The sequence below is a fragment of the Penicillium diatomitis genome, assembly GCF_028827545.1.
Source record: "Penicillium diatomitis strain IBT 30728 chromosome Unknown utg000010l_segment0_segment0, whole genome shotgun sequence".
Classification (NCBI taxonomy): Eukaryota; Fungi; Ascomycota; class Eurotiomycetes; order Eurotiales; family Aspergillaceae; genus Penicillium; species Penicillium diatomitis.
Window position 1 is genome coordinate 760,986 of NW_026623182.1, and position 21,311 is coordinate 782,296.

The window sequence follows — 21,311 nt, forward strand, 5'->3', positions numbered from 1 at the left end:
TCATGCTTTCAGGCGGATTCCAGCAATATCATCCTGCGCATCTCTGATGAGGAACCTAAGAAACATGGCTGTAAGTCACCGTTCGACCCGAACCCGAAGACGGCAATGGGTATCAAAGAGAGGAAAATCGCTTACGAGTACCACCATGCGGTAGGCACCACAGTGCCCAAATGCCACAGACTGTGTGCATCAATCATGCCCTGCCATGGCGGGAAGTCAAAGAGCTCCAAGCTCATCGCGAGTATGATCCACGCGACAATCATACCAGGCCATGCTGTCCATGACTTCATCTGCTGCCGGTATCGTACGATGCTAAATGTCGTCCACAGCAAGTTTCCGATAACGCCCACCACTACATTTGCTGCCATATTATATGTGTAATTCCAGGACCAGAACGTCAGATAGCACACATGCATCGTGTACAGCAGGATGCAAATCGCCGTCCACAGACGCCGCAGTGTGGGGCGATACGGCGGACTCTCCAAGTCCAGGCGCATGATCCGAATCAACGCCATATACAAACTGTACAGGACGCTGGCGCCTGCCGCCCAGTAGTCCAGCTTTTCCGTGATATTGAAGTCCCGTGTGTGGAAGATCATGCTGAACGTCCAGCTAGTCAATCCAATATACCCAAACATCATGTAGTATTTGCGCATCGAATACCAGTCCGGAATCGATTCTTGAACACGCGACATGCCGTGCCAGTGAGCGGCGAAGTTGAGGAAGGAGAAGAGCACGGAAAAGGGCTCCTGCATGCCCAGCATCCTGCGGAATGGCCACTTGCCGTGGAATTGCACCACGGGACTCAGCATTGGCGGATCACGCGAGACTCGACGGTCGGTAATGACATGTTGGCAAGTGTAATCGCACTCGGCTGGGCAGGTCCAAAATAGCAAGCGGAGGTGCAGCGCTATACAAGAGAGACGTTGATTAGCTTTGGAACTTGCTCCAAATAACAGGTATGATTAAGAAATGAGTGACTCACGGAGCACTGAATTGCCATTCTGACAGTTCTCAGTTTTGCAAACCTGCGAAGATGGAAGTGAGTCCATGTGCGTCACTCCAGACTCGGGCAGGGGATTCTACCTGGACGCATTCCTTGAAGTCCGGAAGATGGTCACCCAGAGACGCTGAGGAGGGATTGACAAGCAAAGCCAACACAGCAATCACCACCAGGCTCAAGGAGATCGACTGTCTTGGGCGCAGGAACATGGTGATCAGTCAGAGACCCAGGCCCTGTAAAACTGCATTGGTGTCAAGAAGCTGAACATGACGAACCCAGCGGACTCAATGGGGCGGCATTTCCCCGGGCGGTCTTGGCATATACGTCTCCAGCTAAGCTTCGTTGTCATCAGGCAGATTTACCAGGTTCATGACGACAGTGCGAGTTGAATGCTCTAGAAGTTACACATCGGTGTTCTGACTATTTGCAGTCCTTTTGACCCACAATATGACCCCAACTTCAGTCTGAGACGTCCCTGCATGATTGAGATGATGTACTCAGGGCTGTTTAAGATCTCGATTGGCACCGCGTCAATCTGTCAAGGTAGGTACATGGGTCGCCAGTGATCCTCTCCTCGCTGACTAATGGAGCTTTCTAAGGTAGGATGGACTCGTCTCACTAGGTCTGCAGAGATTATTTCAAGAGCATCAGAAGCGATATCTATATAGTTCATGAGGTTCAGAGCACGCACACTATGACGCGACCAGTACTTAGGTCACACATTTCGTTCCAGTACACCCTTCACCTTGACACGAGCGCGACATGCGGATAGCTTGATGTATGAACTCCAAACTTTTGCTTCATGGACATATATGTCATGTCAACACCAAGTCTACCCAATAATGCAATGCCAAACACACAACTATCCAAGGGCCCGTCCGAAATACCTAGGTAGTCAGCAGGTACATGACTAATAAGCAGTCCGGTACTCGGAAGGTAGTCAAGCGAGCTTCACTTGCTGATATTCCGTTCTGTGAGCGTTCCAGAGATTTCGTTTCGCCGACCGGGCTCCTTCTTAACTGCTATGCTTAGCCTAAAAATGCCATCAGAGTAGGTAGTTTACCTGATAAGTAAAGATCGACTCAAGAAGAGGTGCTCAAAGTCCTTCTTAGCTAAATTGGAAGTTGCCTGTCATATCTCTCTCAAGACTTCAAAACGGTCTATATCATCTGTGTAGATCTATATTTTCTGTGTGGAATCATTTGAATTTCACCAGCACAATACTTGATGAAGTACTATACTCTGCCACGACTACAAGCACTCTTGTGAGTTGTCAACTTGTCATTATTAGTTAACTAGTGACAACGATCATTGGTAGCACCCCACCACGGCCGACCCAATCTGTCTGCCGGCCGAAGCCCCCCAGACAAATAAGGCTTTCGATGGGCGGTGAAATAAGTGGTGAGACCAGGGGGCTGCAGATCCATTGAGGGTGACTGCCAGACCGTTACCATCGATTAGCCCTAGAAGCTTTAGGGCTGAAAGTGGCATGTGATTGGCTGAAAATGGCCTAGCGCTGGCGGGGACGTTTTGGAGTTCATGCTTGGCATTGGGAGGTGCTGAGGAAAAAAAAGTTTGGGAGGCGAAAGATAAGGCCGTGGTTATTTCGCGTCTAGCTTTTCTGCTTCGTTGTCGCAGTCTCCTCATCCCATTCTCACAAATTCTCCCCTTCAAGATCATTCTTGTATTACAGTCAACATGAGTGAAGCAGATGCCGCCAATGCCTCCGGTGTTATTGCCAGCAGCGCCGAACGCATGGTCGGCGCTGAGCACGCTGAAGTGCGCTACTTTACCAGGTAAGACTATTTGATTCGCTTGACTCTCATGATTGTCTGTTGTACTAATTGTTAAACAGCTACGACCACCACGGTAATCAAATAAGACCCATCATCTCAATTCTTCACCGGACAGAAGGTTTTTCGCTAGCAGCATTAGCTAATGTCTCTATCTAACCATGGCAGGAATTCACGAGGAGATGCTGGTGAGAATTTCTTCCATCCATGTGGACTCATCTCACAACCAATTGAGGGCTTTGCTAACAGGATCCTCTTTCTTCCTGCAGAAAGATGACGTGCGCACTCGTTCTTACCGCGACTCTATCTACCAGAACCGCCACATTTTCAAGGACAAGGTCGTCCTTGATGTTGGCTGTGGAACTGGTATCCTGAGCATGTACGATTCCCCGAAAGTATGGCACTTGTCCTAGAGATTGACTTGGGAATATAGGTTCGCCGCTCGCGCCGGTGCCAAGCATGTGATTGGTGTCGACATGTCCTCCATCATTGTGAAGGCTCGGGAAATTGTTGCCGTCAATGGGCTCAGTGACAAGATTACCCTTCTTCAAGGCAAGATGGAGGAGGTTCATCTCCCGTTCCCCAAGGTTGACATCATCATCTCTGAGTGGATGGGTTACTTCCTACTCTACGAGTCCATGCTGGACACCGTCCTCTATGCCCGTGATACCTATCTCGCTGCTGATGGCAAGATCTTCCCCGACAAGGCGACCATGTATGTCGCTGCTATCGAGGACGGCGAGTACAAGGATGACAAGATTGGATGTGGGTATTCCAGCAGCCATCTATTCGAGACGCCGATTTCTGACTCTGTTATCAATAGTCTGGGACAATGTCTACGGCTTCAACTACAGCCCTATGAAGGAGATCGCTCTTACTGAGCCTCTCGTCGACACCGTTGAGATGAAGGCTCTGGTCACTGAGCCCTGTGAGATCATCACTTTTGACCTCAACACTGTCACAACCGCCGATCTCGCCTTCAAGGTCCCTTACAAGCTGACTGCGCAACGCTCCGACTTCATCCACGCCCTTATTGCCTGGTTCGACATTGACTTCAGCGCTTGCCACAAGCCCATCCACTTCTCCACCGGTCCTCACGCCAAATACACTCACTGGAAGCAGACCGTGTTCTATCTTCGTGACGTCCTCACCGTGGAGGAGGGTGAGACCGTTTCTGGTGTCCTCGAGAACCGCCCTAACGACAAGAACAAGCGTGATCTGGATATTAACATCTCCTACAAATTCGATGTGGAGGATCCTACTCGCTTCGCAGAGGGCAGCTGCTTCTATCGCATGTGCGTCACCCTTCCAATTGCGTACTCGCAAGAGCGACAAATGACTGACCTGATATAGGTGCTAAACTTATACCGAACCCCACGTCCTTTTCGATTTTTCGATGAATTTCCACACGATCTTGGCATCTTCCAGTCGATGCACTGCACATCAGCATAGGCAACTCAGGCTTTGCACAGAGTGATCCGATGTGACTCCGGCCTCTTTTTCTGGGTTTCCACCTTTCGGCGTTAAATTTTTGGATTTATTTGGGTGGCAGGTAAAAGGCACTACTACATGGCGCGATACGGAGAGGTGATTGTGAAGCTCCTCGAATTTCCAAGTAGATACCCCGAGTCGATGCTTAGTCTAGCAACTCCGGCGCTCTTTCTCATATCTCATCGTTCTTGGTCAAAGAAAGCAAATTCATTCTTGGAAGAAAACCAGTATAGAACTAGAATTTCTGTCAATACGTACACGGCTACACGCGCCTTGGTTTGGCAAGAGGTCCAGGGAGAAGTTGACGGCAGGGAAGGGCGTTTTCTCGGCATCGGCAACTTTCTATCAGATCCTCGGCTCATCGCCGCCCCGCAATTACTCCAGCTTTAGCTTGTCTCCTCTCCGCTATTTCTTGCTCTCAATCCGCGCATCTTCCACTTAGTTTTCTTGTTGAATTCTTACTTCGATTGCTGGTACATACACATCATGACTGCCCCAGGAGCCGGCCATGAATTTCCTTCCCAAGAAGTTTCTTGGCAGAAGCGAGATGTCTTACTCTTTGCCAACAGTATTGGTGTAAAGGCCGACGAATTGCATTTCCTCTACGTACGATTGTACCAACCAATTGCCATGATGAGCTCCTGACTCTAACATTTCGTTACAGGAATTGCATCCAAGCTTCTCTGTTTTTCCCACTTACCCGCTCATTCTCCGTATGCATCGCACTCAATCCCTCAGTCTAACCGATAGAGCTTTTGTGACACGCTGACTCGCCATTGTTTAGCATTCAAGCTCACCGATCAGGAGGTCGTTGACTTCTATGCCCGCCAAAAGGCTGTCAAGATTCCAGGCGTCCCTGATTTGGATCACCGCCACGGTGTTGACGGTCAGCGAAAGATCACAGTACTGAAGCCTCTACCTCCGACAAGCGCCGGAAAGAAGTTTGAGCTGCGAAATAAAGTTATTGGGGTCTATGACAAGGGCAAGCCGGGCACGGTCGTTGAGACCGAGCAATCCATTGTTGATGCAAAGACCGGCGAGGTGTATTCCAAGGTCTTGAGTAGCGGCTTCCTAGTTGGCCAGGGTGGATGGGGTGGTCCCAAAGGTTCGTTTATCGTTCAATCCCATATCTGTTCGCCGATGACTCTAATTGACAGAGCGTATAGGTCCCGCTACGGTCAACTTCCCTCCCCCTGCAGAGAAGAAGCCCGATGCTACTCACGTTGTTCAGACAAATATGGAAACAGCTCATCTGTATCGGTAAGACCCTTGTTCACGTCATATTACCCGAAAGCCAGCGCTGATGACCTCTAGCCTGAATGGAGACTACAATCCGCTTCATGCTACGCCTGAGCCAGGTCAGAAGATGGGCTTCGGCGGTACCATCATCCACGGTCTCTTCAGCTGGAATACTACCGCGCACGGCGTTCTTCGCGAGCTCGGTGGGAGCAACCCTGACAACCTCAAGGAATTCCAGGCGCGTTTCGCTTCGCCTGTTCGCCCGGGCGACCAGCTCACTACGGAAATCTGGCGAATGGGTGACAAGCAGTCGGATGGCTTCGAGGAGGTTCGCTTTGTGACCAAGAATCAGTCCGGAAAAGTTGTTCTTAGCAACGGCCGTGCACTGGTCAAAGTTGTCGGAGAAAAAAGCAAGCTTTAGGGACTTGGATCTTGGTCGTACTAGTTTAAGACGGCAGCTTGAGATATGCATTTGAGCTGACACGGCTGACTTGAGCCTACCTCAATTGTTGTTGGGCATATAAGCATCATCACAAATTTTAAACCCACTTGTTTTTACTCGGAAGCCTGTCCACCAATCCCGTAGGCAGTTTCTTATTGTCGGCTTCGAAGCGGCGCCAAAGAGCGGACTCAGTATAGTTAGTCACGTGAATTTAACCTCGGCCGTTAACAAGCTACCTCGCTCGGGCCATTTCCCCAGAAAGTACCTATTGCGTGCACTTTGCCGTGGCCGCGACAAGAAACGCATGTTCGCATACTCGAAAATATGAGCGGTACTCGTTTGATCTCTCTGAGAGGAACAGCCTCGTGGGCACTACATAGGTGAACCTAGGCCAGATATCCGGAACGTTCTTGACGCTAACATGCGTGCTTAGAGCTTCCTGTTCACCGTCGAGCGTCTTCAAGAGTTGCGTATCGGTGGGTGGAAATTCGTCTGGTTGCTATGTGGCTCCAAAGTGAGGCTTGTTGAGCTAACATGCTTATTTGAGGTTCACATGTAGGCCAGTAGGGCATGCAATGGTAGAACTCGCCATGCACTCTGGCTATACGGGAGCAGACGCCCTCAGTCCACTTCTACCCAAAGTGGCAGTGAAGCTCCCAAGGTTGAGAGTGCCAAGAATGATTTCAAGGATGCGAAAGTCCAGAAGGCGTTCCGGTTAGCTCAAAGCTACGGCAATACTGTGGTGAAAACCAACCGTCCAGAGGAAGGTCCTTTCTGGCAGTTGTAAGTTTGAAATGGTCGCCAAACTCTTCTGATGTCGAAACTAAGATGGAATCGATAGCGGATCTTTATTCATGAGGTATTTCGCTCCTAGCAAGACCCGGAGATAGGATGCTTGCTAAATCGGACTGATACCAGGGAAAATTGTCAATGTCCAAAGTGTGTCCACCCGGATACCAAACAAAGGATTGTCGACACGTTTTCGGTATGTCTACCACTCACTACCATTTGACTTCCCCTGAACTAACACTCAAGATTTCGTTACCAGATTTCACCGAAAGTCAGACCGAAGTCTGTCCGCAGCGTGGATGCCGAGAATGTGCGCGTGAAATGTAAGAAGTAACATTGACTCCAAGATTCCAGCTTTCACATTGCTTACCCGGACTTAGGGAATGACGGACATGAAAGCACATATTCATGGAATTGGCTTGCGGCGCATCGCGGAAATACTAAACCTGCTGCCAAGTCGGCAGCAGCAGATGCGATCAGATTGCCACGGTATGTCCAGAACGTGTGGCAGCTTGAAGCATGCTAACCAACTTATTTAGACCATTCGAGGTCTACGAACAACGAGACGGGAATCCATATCCGGAGGTGGCGTACGACGCGGTCATGTCCGAAGACAAAGCAGTCTTAGAATGGCTAGAGAATATTGTCAGTATTGTGTCACCATTGATATCCAGCACCCCATTCCACGGCCTTATGGACAAATGCTCACTCCGAATTAGTGGAAGTGGGGGTTCTCATTTGTTCAAGGCGTGCCTGTTGATCCGCAGTCGACAAAAGCTCTAATTGAGAGAATTGCATTCATAAGACATACACACTATGGTCAGTGATGTTCCTCCACCCAAAGACCAATTGCGGATAAAGAAGCTGACCATATCCATAGGCGGATTCTGGGATTTCACTGCGGATCTGACATACAAGGACACAGCCTACACGAATGAGTGGCTTGGAGCTCACACGGACAACACCTACTTCAGTGATCCCGCGAGGCTGCAGCTCTTCCACCTGCTGTCGCACACAGATGGTAAAGGAGGAGAAAGCTTGCTGGTTGATGGTTTTGCAGCAGCTAAGAAGCTGGCTAAGACGAGCCCTCAATCATACAAGATCCTTTCCACCTCACGCCATCCGTGGCATGCAAGCGGAAACGAAGACGTGTGTATACAACCCTCCTCGACTGCGCCGGTCTTTTCCGTTCACGATGACACAAAAGCGGTCTACCAGATTCGATGGAATAATTATGATCGAGCTCCGAAGGCCAACTGGCACATCAATGAGCAAAAGGAGTGGTACGAAGCTGCCAGAGTGTATAACAACATTCTGACCGACTCATCGAATGAGATCTGGACCCAGCTGCAACCAGGAACAGCGTTGAGTAAGTGGGCCCATCTGCAACCGCGGAACTTCCGGCTTCCAGCTAATGTTGCGACAGTTTTTGATAATTGGAGAATGTTGCACGGGCGATCTGAGTTTACTGGCAAGCGTCGTATGTGTGGTGGCTACGGTACGTTTGAGCTGAAGTTCGGGCGCAGATTGCATGCTGACACGAGTGACTACCTAGTCAACAACGACGACTTTGTTTCTCGTTTCCGACTTCTGAAGTTTGGCCGACAGAAGGTGTTGGATAACCTTGGGAACATTAACCAGTTCAAAAGGCCCGACAGCCCTTACTCGATCTATTAGAATGCATTGCGCAGAGGAGGTATGTTTACATCGATCGCAATAGATGCTATTGAAGAGGGTCTCCAAGTCCAGATATCTTTAACTGTTGTAGAGCTTGTACTCGAAAATTTGTGTGTGAAAATGAGCCCCAAGATAGATTTATGCTCTTAAGGAAAACTACAATTAAGCCCATAGCGTGAAGCGTGGACCACTGGACCGTGCGTCTGCTACTGTCCAGTTCCTCACGTGATTTGGCTGACGTTGTCGGAGCTCGGTCATCAGCAGCTCTTCCCGTCTACACCTTGCTGAATCAACCACCGCACTTTCTCACAGCCTACAATCACTACATCTCCAGCTTCCATCATTGATTTGAAACAACTTACCGGCCCTTTGCAAGCTTCCGAAAATGTCCACCCTCGAAGATCTCGACGATCTCGAACGCGAGAACAGAGACAAGAAGCAGGAAAATAGTGACGGAGATGGCAAGAAGCCTAGTCACGACGGAGATGCCGAAATGCAGGATGCCGAAAAGAAGGATGATGAGGAGGAGCTCCTTGATGATGAGATCTTGCACTCAAGCACAGCGGATATCGTCAAGAGGCGGCGAATGCTAGAGAACGAGATGCGCATCATGAAGAGCGAATTCCAACGGCTTACACACGAGCAAAGTACGATGCGGGAGAAGGTCAAGGACAACCACGAGAAGATCGAAAACAACAGGTATGGAGCCATCAACTGCTTTGGGAGACTGTCTTGGAGACGCTCCCCCATCACACGATTGTTGGGCGTTCATCTCAGGAACCATGCGCTCAGTTCTAGTGGCTAACGTTATTTCTTCGTCATAAAGACAATTACCTTATCTTGTGGGAAATGTTGTTGAGTTGTTGGATCTTGATGTCGAAGCTGAGGCTGCCGAGGAAGGGGCCAACATCGATTTGGATGCCACCCGCGTTGGCAAGTCGGCCGTCATCAAAACATCGACCCGACAGACGATCTTCCTCCCTCTCATTGGCCTTGTTGATCACGAGAAATTGAAGCCCGCTGATCTGATTGGTGTCAACAAGGATTCATACCTGGTTCTTGATACACTCCCCGCAGAATACGACAACCGGGTGAAGGCCATGGAGGTCGACGAGAAGCCCACAGAGAAGTACACCGATATCGGTGGGTTGGACAAGCAGATTGAAGAGATTGTGGAGGCTATTGTGTGGCCAATGAAGGAGGCTGAACGCTTCAGTAAGATCGGTATTAAGGCGCCAAAGGGTAGGTGTTTCTGCACCCCGTTTACAAAGGCGGACCATAAGGGATCTAACATTTTTCTATTTCTACCGCAGGTGCTCTCATGTACGGACCACCGGGTACCGGTAAGACACTTCTTGCACGAGCTTGTGCTGCCGAGACAAATGCGACTTTCCTCAAGCTTGCTGGTCCTCAACTGGTGCAGATGTTTATTGGTGATGGTGCCAAGCTAGTCCGTGACTGCTTTGCTCTCGCTAAAGAGAAGGCGCCATCAATCATTTTCATTGACGAACTTGATGCCGTGGGTACCAAGCGTTTCGACTCAGAAAAGTCCGGTGATCGTGAGGTGCAACGAACCATGCTGGAATTGCTGAATCAGTTGGATGGTTTTGCTTCCGACGATCGGATCAAGGTCCTGGCCGCGACTAACCGTGTGGATGTGCTGGATCCAGCACTCCTCCGATCTGGTCGTCTGGACCGCAAGATCGAATTCCCGCTGCCCAACGAGGAGGCTCGTGCCAACATTCTCCAAATTCACTCACGTAAAATGTCTGTTGAGGACTCGGTGAACTGGGCCGAGTTAGCGCGCAGCACTGACGAGTTCGGTGGTGCACAGCTGAAGGCAGTTTGCGTTGAGGCTGGTATGATTGCCCTGCGCAAGGGAATGAGCAAGGTCGGCCACGAAAACTATGTCGACGCTATTGCTGAGGTGCAGGCGAAAAAGAAGGATACCAACATGGGAATTTATGTTTAATTCTCACACCCCAATCACGACTTAATGTCGTTTCAATATCATTATCTCCCTCTTCCCCTTTTCTTCCTCGGATTTAATTCCCATGACCTTGTCTCTACGATTCGCCCTCGAATGAATCCATCCGCCTGGTACTTAGCCTCAGCTCCTATGGTGATAACCTCGTTCCGCGACTTCCCTTGGAATTTCAGTGGACGCCGAATGGAGACTATAAACAATACAACCCGTTAGAGATAGATTCGATACAGCACGCTTTTGAAGCAACGGCAAGAGGCCCATAGTGGTCGACTTGGAAGAGATATGTTATTTCATTTGAAGACATCTGAAGGCTAGGTCGCGCTAATGGAAAAGAAAGAAATTCTCAGTTCTGTTGTGTGTACAGACGAAAAAAGCCCGTCGAAAGGTGGTTTAGCTGCTTTTGCAACGTCATACAGATGACATTCGACACCGAGCGCTGACAAGCACTGCTACAGTATTTGTCAAGATATTTGTAGCTGCCAACATGTGCTTTCAAGATATAATGCTAGGAAGTCCCCAGGTGGGCATGTAATTCTAAGATTGGATATTTTCCATTTTAACCTTCTTCTTGATCCATGTCATCCCGAGAACGCTTGCCCTTGCCAAACTTCTTGCCTCGGGTTCCTTTCTTCTCGTCAAAGTTCTTCATTTCCATAATCGCTTGCCGTTGAGCTTCGCCCACTCGCTCGGCAAGGACCATCACCTCATCTTTGGCGACCTCGTACTCGGGAAGTTGCTTGCCAAGAGCAGCCTCAATCCTTTGCCAAATTTCCACATCGTATTGAGTGCAGAAACTAATCGCAACACCAGACTTTCCAGCACGAGCGGTACGACCGACACGATGGATATATGTTTTGCTATCGGTGGGAAGATCGAAGTTCAGGACTACGTCGACGGATGGAATATCAAGACCACGAGCGGCAACATCGGTAGCAACGAGAATATCCCGCGAGCGTGAACGGAATTTACCCAGAGCACCCAACCGAGCAGACTGTGACAGTTGACCGTGGAGAGGAATGGCACCGAACCCAAGCGCACGAAGAAGGAAAGCAACGCGTTGTGTCTCGTGTACTGTCCTCGTGAACACAATTGCTGACTGGCCAGCAAATTCGTTCAGGAGATAGATCAAGTAGATATCCTTGTGCTTGTGGGGACGCAGCAGGAAGTATTGTTGAAGAGTCGAGACTGTCTGGTACTTGCTGGAAGACACGGATACGCGCAGAGGGTTGGAGAGAGAGGCGCGCTGTAAAGATTCGACCTTGTTGCTCAGAGTCGCGGAGAACAAGAATGTGCGACGCTCCCTAGGCAGGACTTTGAGAATCTTGTCGAGGAGTGGTCCGAAGTCCATGTCCAGCAAGCGATCGGCTTCATCCATGACGAGGTATTTCAAAGAGCGCAGACTGAAGCCCTTTGTGTTTTCGAGGTGATCAAGCAAACGACCAGGCGTAGCGACGATGATATGCGGCTTCTTGCCCAGTGCGATAGACTGGGGCACCATGTCCATGCCTCCGACAATGACTGTCGTTCGGACACTGATAGTCGAGCCGAGTGAATCGAAAGATTTTCCAATTTGGTATGCCAACTCTCTCGTGGGTGCGATGACAAGCCCGTGGAACGCTTGAGGTCGGCTCATGAGGTCTTGCAGGATTGGGATTGCAAAAGCCGCGGTCTTTCCCGAACCTGTTTCAGCAAGACCGATGAGGTCTCGGTTTTGTAAAGCCAAAGGTATCGCTTCGGCTTGAATCGCCGTAGGTTTCTTGTATCCCAAACTTTCACATGCTTCGCAGATAGAATCGATCACTCCGAGTTCCTTGAATGTCTGTGGAGCGCTCGACGCCTTCGCATCGGCATCCGGGGCGTCTGAATTTGTAGTCTCGTCGCCAGATTGTGAGCTCACGGAATTAGCATCATTTTCTTCCTGAGATATAGACGTAGGCTTCTCGCCTGAGACCTTTCTTTTTTTGATCGCAGACATCTTTTCGTTATGACTTGAAGAATATTCTAGCCCGAAAAAAAGTAATTACCGTTCGAGATCTTCGAGATAATTTTGGGTGGGTCCGCAACATCAATGATCCGCATTGGCTCCGCCCTGGAATTTTGGAGACAAAAAAAACTTCCAGCTTATCAGTAAAAGCCGGGCAGTACTTTGTCCGAACTTCCTCGTGGACAATCTATTATCTCCTATAAAGAAAGTCGTCGACAACTGTATTACATTCGATATGGCGAAGGCTCGTGTGAAGAAGCGCACCCATCTTCGGGCGCAAAATGCCTCTGCAGCTGCGGCTGGCAAAGGTTCAGCGTCGTCGATGACCAAGGCCCCCAAGTCTATGGTCATCCGAGTGGGCGCTTCTCAAGTCGGCACCAGCGTGACGCAGCTGGTCAAGGATGTTCGCCGAATGATGGAGCCTGATACTGCCGTGCGATTGAAGGTTGGTGGATTTTGCTCGGAATTGTCGCCGCGAACTCGTATCTAACGCTGTTACTTAGGAACGGAAATCTAACCGACTTCGCGACTATACCGTGATGGCCGGCCCCCTCGGTGTCACTCACTTGATGCTTTTCTCCAAATCCAAAACAGGAAACACAAATATGCGACTCGCTGTGACTCCCCGTGGACCGACTCTTCATTTCCAAGTTGAGAACTATTCGCTTTGCAAGGACGTCGAGCGTTCATTGAAGCGTCCACGTAGCGGTGGACAAGATCACAAGACTCCCCCTTTGCTTGTGATGAACAACTTCAATTCTCCTCACGCTACCGAAGACTCAAAAGTACCCAAGCGTCTCGAGTCCCTTACGACCACCATCTTCCAGTCTCTTTTTCCTCCAATCAACCCGCAAGCCCAACCTCTCTCCTCGATTCGCCGCGTTATGCTCTTAAACAGAGAACCCAGTGAATCTGACGACGGCTCGTACGTTCTTCACCTACGACACTACGCAATTGCAACAAAGAAGACGGGTGTCTCAAAACGTATCCGCCGCTTGGACCCCAAGGAGATTCGCAATCGGGAAAAGAAGAAGGCAGCCGTGCCCAACTTGGGCAAGCTAGAAGATGCTGCTGATTATCTACTGGATCCATCGGCCGCCGGATACACCTCTGCGAGTGAAACCGAACTCGACACCGACGCGGAAGTCGAAGTTGCGGAAAGCACAACCCGCAAGATTCTCAACAAACGAGAGGCGCAACGCCAAAAGGCTGGCGACAAGGCTCAGAAGAAGGTGGACACGCCTGGAGTTGAGAAACGCGCGGTCAAGTTGGTCGAGTTGGGTCCACGCATGAAACTCCGTCTGATGAAGGTCGAGGACGGCGTTTGCGAGGGCAAGATCATGTGGCACGACTTCATTACCAAGTCTGCGGCGGAAGTGAAGTCCTTGGACAAGAGCTGGGAAAAGCGTCGCAAGGAGAAGGAACAGCGCAAGAAGCAGCAGAAGGAGAATGTTGAAAGAAAGAAGGCAGAAAAGGCCAAAGCTAAGGCCAATGGGGAGGAAGTTGACGAGGATGAGGATGAGGACATGGATGAGATGGACGAGGAGGATGGCGAATGGCTCAGTGACTACGATGACGATGATAATGACGAGGAACCCGAAGCCGATTCTGATGACTCCATGCAGGAGTGAGCGCTTGAAAATGGAGAATTTTTGACGTTATTTCTCTCCATGTTCAGCAAGGCTTTTGAACGCATCGATCGCATTATGGTGGTTCGAGTCGCCCGCACGCCTGCCAGGTCTTGAGTCATTCCACAGACCCGAGTGGTTCAGTCGGCAACTGGTCCTGTACATTACTGGATCGCCGATCCATACATTATACCCACGAGCTTTATGGTGGTCTGTTTTATTTCATGAGCGTATGCAGATCAAAAGTTGTTGTACTTGGGGGCAAGGCTTCTCAGCCCTCACTCTTCTTTCCATGTTCTTGGTCTCGTTCGATACACCTAGCGTTGGGCTCTGAAGATCCATCCATGGGTGTTCTCAACAAACATACACTGTTCTAATACAATATTCCGAGCTGCCCATTGCACTTTCTGCATTGTCTGAGCGCGCCATGTCATATTACTCTACGTTCTTATTGTCATGGAAAGAAGCAACGTGAGCTATTCAATTGTCCAAAGATATCGCCAAGCCGAGTCGAGAGCGTAGTTGATTTAACTTGTTGTTCTAAGGCGAGTCGTGAGGTCGTAGTCTTTTGACTGGAATCTGCGGTAAGAATCAAATGCATGATATCGAGCCATGGCCATAAGGACCTAGGGCCTTTCCGGGGACCTTCACATTATGATTCCTGTCAAGAAACAGTTACAGTTTCATTGATCAGTTACTGAGGCCAGTAACAGTGAATTAGCTGGTCTATTTACCCTAGTGCACTTGCCAGAGGTTATGGTAGGCAGGATAGGAAAACATCGTGGCATGAGATTTCTGTAGGAACATGCGGCTTTCTCCAATAGCAAGGGGTGTGCGTCAGGATTAGTGTCGTTGATTTTACAGAGCCTTACCTAAAGATTCCACCAAATCACTGGATTCCTCTTCAGCATATAAAATGAACGGACTGTTGCATGCTCAATTGCAGATCGATGACCTATGAAGTAAGGAATTGTATAGATCGGAGAAAAGCTTAGATTCTTGCATGTGGATGCGTCCGTAGACCATCCAGCTCAGCGTTTCAACTTCTCGTCAACGAGACGGGACACCATCTTCTCCAATATGGCGAAATCTCCACCGGATGTGCCGGCAAAGTAACCTTGAACGCTCTTCTCGACATATTTCCCGACGATATCAATTTCCACATTCACTTCCTCGCCAGGCTTCTTGCTCGCAGTGACGATCTTCTCTTGCGTATAGGCAATCAGCATCACCTCCCAGTATCCCTCAGCTCCGTCGACTACTTTTGTGACCGTCAGACTAGCGCCGTCAAGAGTGACGTATCCCTTTTCGACGACGTAGCGCAGCACATCCTTGTCACGCGGCTGCAGGCGGAACACCAGGGCGTTGCCATCTGGCGTCACGGATAGGATCGTCGCGACGGTGTCAACGTGACCTTGAACAAAGTGACCACCCATTCGAGTATCGGCAGAGACTGCGCGCTCGAGGTTCACTTTGGACCCAGCCTTCAGAGATCCAAGATTTGTTCTTCGCAGTGTTTCCGGCGCACAGCCGACCTTGAACCAGCCTTTCTCAAAAGCGGTGACAGTCAGGCATGTCCCTAGAGAATGAAAGACACCATCAGTATAGCGTCATAAATCGCTGTATATTCCCTTGCAGAGCTCATACCATTGACGGCGATACTGTCCCCCAGATGAGCATCGGTAAGGATCTCTTCACAGTCGGAGATAGTCAGCGAAGTACCCCCGCCCCCACTTGACGTGGTGTCGAGAGGCTCTAGAGCTGTGACAGCTATACAAGCAAGGGATGTCAGTTCATGTTGAATATATTGGTAGACCACGACAGACCTACTTCCGATGGTCTCAACCAGGCCAGTAAACATGTTTGCGGTGATACTGGACGAAGCTGCAGGATGACACAATTGGAGAAGGCGCCCGTCGACCTCGGCTTTTGGCCCCACTCCGAGCGGTGTCGTCGTCGGCGTTTTGGCGGAGTTTCCATTTACCCCAGACTCCCATTTAAGAAGTTGGAGTTGATTGATTCTCGTCAAATTTCCATTCCTTTTGGTTCCTTGCTCCATTTTCCGTTTCTTTGGGAGCTGATCTATAGCATTTGTTATGAAGCATGTCTCTCTCACTTCTGTGCCGTTTAAAGCCCTACCGACCAGGCAATGCCTCATCGCGCATTGTAGCAATGCGGCCCATGCGGAGCTATTCCGCAACCGCTTCGCCTGTAGATGGCACACTTCCTTTGAAAGGAATTCGTGTACTTGACATGACACGGGTACTAGCTGGGGTGAGTGTTTTGTTTCGTCCCTAGGTCATTGCGATATTGACTGACCTGTCCATAAACCACAGCCATATTGCACCCAAATACTAGGTGATCTAGGGTGAGAGCCTAACCCTACTACTAGATCACTGATCTGGATGTCAATTGCGCAGCAAGCAGGATCACTGGCCTTCATTACTGACATTTTAACTTGTCATTCATAGTGCAGATGTGATTAAGGTCGAGCATCCCGTTAGGGGTGATGATACCAGAGCCTGGGGCCCACCATACGCAAAGTATGAGGATGCGTCCAGACAAGGCCCAGGTGAAAGCGCATACTATTTAGCGGTATGAGAAGACTCCCCCCAGTAAGCGCTTGTCGATTGCAAAGCCTTATCGTCGATTAGGTCAATCGCAACAAAAAGTCACTCGCTCTATCATTCCAGCATAAGGCTGGCGTCGAGATTCTACACAAGCTCGCCAAGGAATGCGATGTCTTCGTCGAAAATTACGTCCCAGGAGCACTGAAGAAATATGGATTGGACTTTGAGACGCTTCACAAAATCAATCCCCAATTGATTTATGCCAGTATTACAGGCTATGGCCAGACTGGGCCATACAGCAACAGGGCTGGGTACGATGTCATGGTAGAGGCAGAGATGGGATTGATGCACATCACCGGATCGCGTGACGGTCCTCCTGTCAAAGTCGGCGTCGCAGTCACTGATTTGACCACTGGATTGTATACTTCCAATGCAATCATGGCTGCTTTGTTAGGAAGGATGAGAACGGGCAAGGGCCAACATATTGACGCTTGCTTGAGTGATTGTCAGGTCGCTACCTTGTCTAACCTGGCGAGCTCTGCGTTGATCAGCGGGCAGAAAGATTCAGGGCGTTGGGGAACCGCTCATCGTAAGTGGAAAAAAAAGGAGCCATGCATTGAATGCTACTAATACTGAAGATTGCTCCTAGCGTCAATTGTGCCATACCGAAGCTACAAGACAAAGGACGGTGATATTCTCTTTGGAGGAGGCAATGACCGCCTATTTGGTGTTCTTTGTGACCGTCTTGGCTTTCCTGCATGGAAGAATGACGCTCGTTTTGTCACAAACAGTGATCGTGTGAAACATAGAGAAGACATTGATGGCTTGATTGAGAACACAACCCAACAGAAGACGACGAAAGAATGGCTTGATATTTTCGAAGGCAGTGGTATGCCATATGCAGCGGTGAATGATATCCAAGGGACATTGAATCATGAACATGGTACGCTTTCAGCTCTTTGCGTTCCAACGTCCCAAATGACGTATCCTGCTCACACAATTTTCTTAGTCCTCGCGCGAAACATGGTCACTGAAGTAGATCACCCTGCTTGCGGTCTCATTAAGCTGGTCAATACACCCATCAAATATTCCGAGGCGAAGCCTGGTGTGCGTACACCTCCTCCAACGCTGGGTCAACATACCAATGAAGTGCTCGCAACAATGTTGAATTATAGCATTACCGATATCGCTCAATTAAAGACGGATGGTGTGGTATCTTGAATGTGAAGAAAACGGGTGGTCAGAATTTCATCATTACTGTACAAGTGTATATAAGTTTCAAATCAGGCAACAGCAAAAAATTTCTATTGAATAAGATAGAAATTCTCCAGAGGTGATCTCTGAATCCAACCTTCCTTTTGTGATGTAAATTCAGTGACTGTAAGAGCTGGTACCCGCCTCCCCGAAGTAGGTAATGGATGGGACACATGCCGTTGTCACGTGAGAGTATACAGGTACCGCAGTTGCCCATTTCCGGAATTTGCATTTTCCATGGCACTGGCGACAGTGACCATGTTCTTCATCAAACACGACCAGGCAACCCTTAGGCAGACGAGCCAGAGCTACGTAGAGTCTGGTGTCTGGTCTCTGGAGTGGGTTGTATAAAAAGCAGCAACTTCCCCCGGCCTTTCCACTCGCAACCACCCTTCTCCATTCCGTCTGCCCAACATTTCTCTTACTCATCATTCTGCAGCCTCTCAATTCAACTTTGGATTGAGATACTCCCCAGTCCCCACGTTGCTCTCTCTTCTCTTTTGTTTTTGAGAGTCGGTCATTGGCAACCTGATTTCGATTTCCCATGGCGCCCAAGACATTGGCCCTAGGCAAAACATCGCTCGCTAGGACCATGGCAGCACACCCCACAGGCGCCGTGGTAACAAGCACCAACATGGACACTCGAACCAGCAGGACTGGCCGAGTGATCAAGGCCCCGACAGCCTTTGTCCCACCTCCAACAGTAGCCACTACGGGCAAACGAAAGGGCGTCTCCCGCAAGAAGGAATCTAACGTAGTGTGCATACATTGCAACAGAGGCCACAGCCCAGCCTCCAACGCCATCGTATTCTGCGATGGATGCAACAATACATGGCATCAGAAGTGCCATAATCCATCAATTGACAACCGTGTCATTTTGATGAAGGACATGGAGTGGCATTGCATCAAGTGCAAGCCCGTGGGTCGCCCCAAAGCAGCCAGGACGAAGACTGCCAAGACGAAGAAGGCGACTCGAACACTGCATCCTCGACTACAAGCGGCTCCTCAACTTGAAGTTGGGGGTGAGCAATTTACTCCTGACGAGAGACGCGCCTACCTCTCCGGTCTCTCACATGCTCAGCTGGTTGAGCTCCTGGTCAATGTCTCAAGCAGAAACCCAACGGTCCCGATGTTCCCAGTCAATTTGAAGCAGTTGCCGGCATCACAGTTCTTCTTACGACCCAACACTCCGGAACCGACCAATCACCAAACCACCACGCTTGAGTCAAAACAGAGGTCAGCGAAGAGAAGTCGCTCTGAATCCGATGTCTCTGACGCCACACCCAATAGCAATTCTGCTAAGAAGCGTCGCACTTCGACATCGACGGAGCTCTCATTGAACAATGCTTCCTCCGCTCCTGGTGAAAGTATTGCAGGAGATTCGAGTGCTTCCATGGCTGCCGTACCTGGTGGGCTTACCACGTCGGCCAATTCCAGCCCAGTGAATGGATCCAGTACACCCGCTGCCAGAAAAGCGCAAACCAGACGGGTATCATTCAGCTTGCAAGATACTCCATCCGTCAGCCCTGAACCCCAAAACGAAGATGAGATCTACGAGGACGCTGTTGAAGACCACCGTCTGTATCCTGACGCTGGAAATGGTTTTATGCCCATGTTGGACTCTGGTGATATGAAACTTCTTACTGAGAGCTCTCATTCACAAACTTTCAGCCATGAACTCCACGGTCCAGCGAAGATGGCGCAAGATGCCGGACGTCCCCCACCAGTCTGGCAGGGTCTCAACTAGATGCGAGCATCATCACGTCCCAAGGGGACTCCTGAGACCGATGGCTTTGCGCGAAAAAATCCACCACGCTTGGACAGGTCTACCCTCCCGAGGTCTGGAAATGAGCTTACGAGACCACCACGGATTTTCAAATTCAAATTGCCGTGATAAATATTTGTGCGCAATTGCTATAAAATTTCAGTCAAGTTGACTTGCAAGTGTTTGAATCCGTATGAACTGTACATGTGTCCTCAAAAGAGATGTAAGTACTATGTACTAAGTTAAGTAGTAACTTAGTAATGAGACTCAGTTCTTACTTTTCCGGGGCCAACATAAAGAGTTCTACGATGTTAGCAAGGCAGGAATCTCGACTGAGCATACACCAGAGACTTTCTGGATACGAGCGGTAACTGTTCACAAGTCTAAAAGATTCAATTCTCAAGTCTTAAGCTAACTCATATCCTTAGTCCCGCTTTGCGCCCGAGCTTGTAGCTCTCGCCATCCGATTGTATAACACAACAGCGAATTCTGTCGTAGCTGAGCGATCATTCTCTGTAATGAACTTTGTTAGGTCCAAAGGTCGTGACTCACTACACCCGGACAAGATAAATAAGTTAGTTTTTATTTGTATGAATCACCGGGTAGTTAGTACAGATGATAAACCTTGAGAACATAATGATATTATTACTGTAACAGAAATAAAGGAGGATCTTTTCGAGTAAGAGCGACTTATCTAGCTAGAGAACGAATTCTAAAATATAGGAATTAAGTATAGAGTAAGCGAGGTACCTGGCGAGATTATAAATAGTAAATGCAATTTGAATTTTAAAATAATTTTGTGTACGCTAGTGCGGGGTCTCTTAGTTAACTAACAGTCTGATATACGGTAACGTAATTCCCGGTTAAGCCGGACACCCGGTTAAACCGGACACCCAACCAAAATCGCGTCTCTCTCTCTACACGCTCCGCTTCAACCAGCAAATATGCCGCCAAAACGCTCTGAATCCTAGCAAAAATCTGCTAAGCAGGAGGGCAAGATCCTTCTAGCTATTCAGGATCTTCAGAAGGGCAATATCAAATCTCTACGCGCAGCGGCCACGCTATACAAAATACCGCTCTCTACACTACATAACCGCGCCGTAGGCGTATCCTTACGCGTGGATAAATACCACTACCGGTAAAAATTGACTTAGCTTAAAGAGGATTCGCTTACTAAGTAGATTATCTCTATAGATTCGCGTGGAGTAGCGCCGCGGCCGTCTACCGTACGAGAAATAGCGAATATTCTGCTTACGGCGCGTAGCGAGATACCCCCAACTACCGTTAGCAAGAATTAGCTATCAACCTTTATTCAACGCCGCGATAAGATTCGTACGCGGTTCTTAAGACGATACGACTACTAGCGCGCCCTAAACGAGGATCCCCGATCGATTCGTACGTGGTTTAAGAGCGTAAAGCGCGTGGTGGAAGAGAACGGTATCCTCGCGGAGGATATTTACAACTTTAATAAGACTAGCTTTGCGATAGGCCTTATATCGTTACAGAAGGTAGTTACTCGAGCTAAATACTACGGTCGGCGCTCTATCCTATAGCTAGGAAACCGCGAATAGGTTACTACTATCGAAGCTATCTGTGCTGATAGCTACTCGCTCCCGCTATACGTGATATTTCAAGGTAAAGTTTATATCGCTAGTTAGTTTGAATTAAATCTACCGAGCGATTAGCGAA

The 21,311-nt window shown here is 49.2% G+C and overlaps 10 protein-coding genes across 10 annotated transcripts; 7 read left to right on the forward strand and 3 right to left on the reverse strand.

Annotated features, from left to right (window-relative positions):
* Positions 1-1,212, reverse strand: N7539_007279 (PGAP3/PER1 family protein; the record flags this gene model as incomplete). The annotated part of the gene is made up of 4 exons (XM_056936880.1): positions 1-55; positions 136-910; positions 986-1,028; positions 1,087-1,212. 4 exons carry the CDS (start codon positions 1,210-1,212, stop codon positions 1-3), a joined length of 999 nt encoding a protein of 332 aa, XP_056787679.1.
* Positions 1,213-2,701: 1,489 nt separating this feature from the next.
* rmtA (protein-arginine omega-N methyltransferase HMT1) lies at positions 2,702-4,149 on the forward strand (the record flags this gene model as incomplete). Its single annotated transcript, XM_056936881.1, has 5 exons — positions 2,702-2,799; positions 2,859-2,872; positions 2,965-3,175; positions 3,230-3,561; positions 3,620-4,149. The coding sequence occupies 5 exons, from the start codon at positions 2,702-2,704 to the stop codon at positions 4,147-4,149; spliced, it is 1,185 nt and encodes a 394-aa protein (XP_056787680.1).
* Positions 4,150-4,773: 624 nt separating this feature from the next.
* On the forward strand, positions 4,774-5,947 carry N7539_007281 (putative peroxisomal dehydratase; the record flags this gene model as incomplete). Its single annotated transcript, XM_056936882.1, has 5 exons — positions 4,774-4,893; positions 4,952-5,000; positions 5,072-5,392; positions 5,454-5,547; positions 5,602-5,947. The coding sequence occupies 5 exons, from the start codon at positions 4,774-4,776 to the stop codon at positions 5,945-5,947; spliced, it is 930 nt and encodes a 309-aa protein (XP_056787681.1).
* Positions 5,948-6,401: 454 nt separating this feature from the next.
* On the forward strand, positions 6,402-8,434 carry N7539_007282 (putative trimethyllysine dioxygenase TmlH; the record flags this gene model as incomplete). The annotated part of the gene is made up of 10 exons (XM_056936883.1): positions 6,402-6,523; positions 6,584-6,751; positions 6,887-6,953; positions 7,017-7,080; positions 7,138-7,246; positions 7,297-7,402; positions 7,477-7,576; positions 7,638-8,126; positions 8,184-8,255; positions 8,313-8,434. Coding segments are annotated over 10 exons (1,419 nt in total), but the record flags the coding sequence as incomplete, so codon positions are not given.
* A 385-nt stretch (positions 8,435-8,819) lies between these two features.
* Positions 8,820-10,406, forward strand: N7539_007283 (proteasome regulatory particle base subunit RPT5; the record flags this gene model as incomplete). Its single annotated transcript, XM_056936884.1, has 3 exons — positions 8,820-9,133; positions 9,261-9,676; positions 9,748-10,406. 3 exons carry the CDS (start codon positions 8,820-8,822, stop codon positions 10,404-10,406), a joined length of 1,389 nt encoding a protein of 462 aa, XP_056787683.1.
* A 571-nt stretch (positions 10,407-10,977) lies between these two features.
* Positions 10,978-12,396, reverse strand: rrp3 (RNA-dependent ATPase RRP3; the record flags this gene model as incomplete). The annotated part of the gene is made up of 1 exon (XM_056936885.1): positions 10,978-12,396. The coding sequence occupies one exon, from the start codon at positions 12,394-12,396 to the stop codon at positions 10,978-10,980; it is 1,419 nt and encodes a 472-aa protein (XP_056787684.1).
* A 244-nt stretch (positions 12,397-12,640) lies between these two features.
* Positions 12,641-14,036, forward strand: N7539_007285 (Brix domain-containing protein; the record flags this gene model as incomplete). The annotated part of the gene is made up of 2 exons (XM_056936886.1): positions 12,641-12,850; positions 12,909-14,036. 2 exons carry the CDS (start codon positions 12,641-12,643, stop codon positions 14,034-14,036), a joined length of 1,338 nt encoding a protein of 445 aa, XP_056787685.1.
* Positions 14,037-15,064: 1,028 nt separating this feature from the next.
* On the reverse strand, positions 15,065-15,894 carry N7539_007286 (riboflavin synthase; the record flags this gene model as incomplete). Its single annotated transcript, XM_056936887.1, has 2 exons — positions 15,065-15,612; positions 15,681-15,894. 2 exons carry the CDS (start codon positions 15,892-15,894, stop codon positions 15,065-15,067), a joined length of 762 nt encoding a protein of 253 aa, XP_056787686.1.
* A 311-nt stretch (positions 15,895-16,205) lies between these two features.
* N7539_007287 (CaiB/BaiF CoA transferase family protein) lies at positions 16,206-17,824 on the forward strand (the record flags this gene model as incomplete). The annotated part of the gene is made up of 6 exons (XM_056936888.1): positions 16,206-16,307; positions 16,370-16,401; positions 16,505-16,628; positions 16,688-17,192; positions 17,253-17,546; positions 17,613-17,824. 6 exons carry the CDS (start codon positions 16,206-16,208, stop codon positions 17,822-17,824), a joined length of 1,269 nt encoding a protein of 422 aa, XP_056787687.1.
* Positions 17,825-18,401: 577 nt separating this feature from the next.
* Positions 18,402-19,604, forward strand: N7539_007288 (phf1/phf2 family PHD finger domain-containing protein; the record flags this gene model as incomplete). The annotated part of the gene is made up of 1 exon (XM_056936889.1): positions 18,402-19,604. One exon carries the CDS (start codon positions 18,402-18,404, stop codon positions 19,602-19,604), a length of 1,203 nt encoding a protein of 400 aa, XP_056787688.1.
* Positions 19,605-21,311: the final 1,707 nt, after the last annotated feature.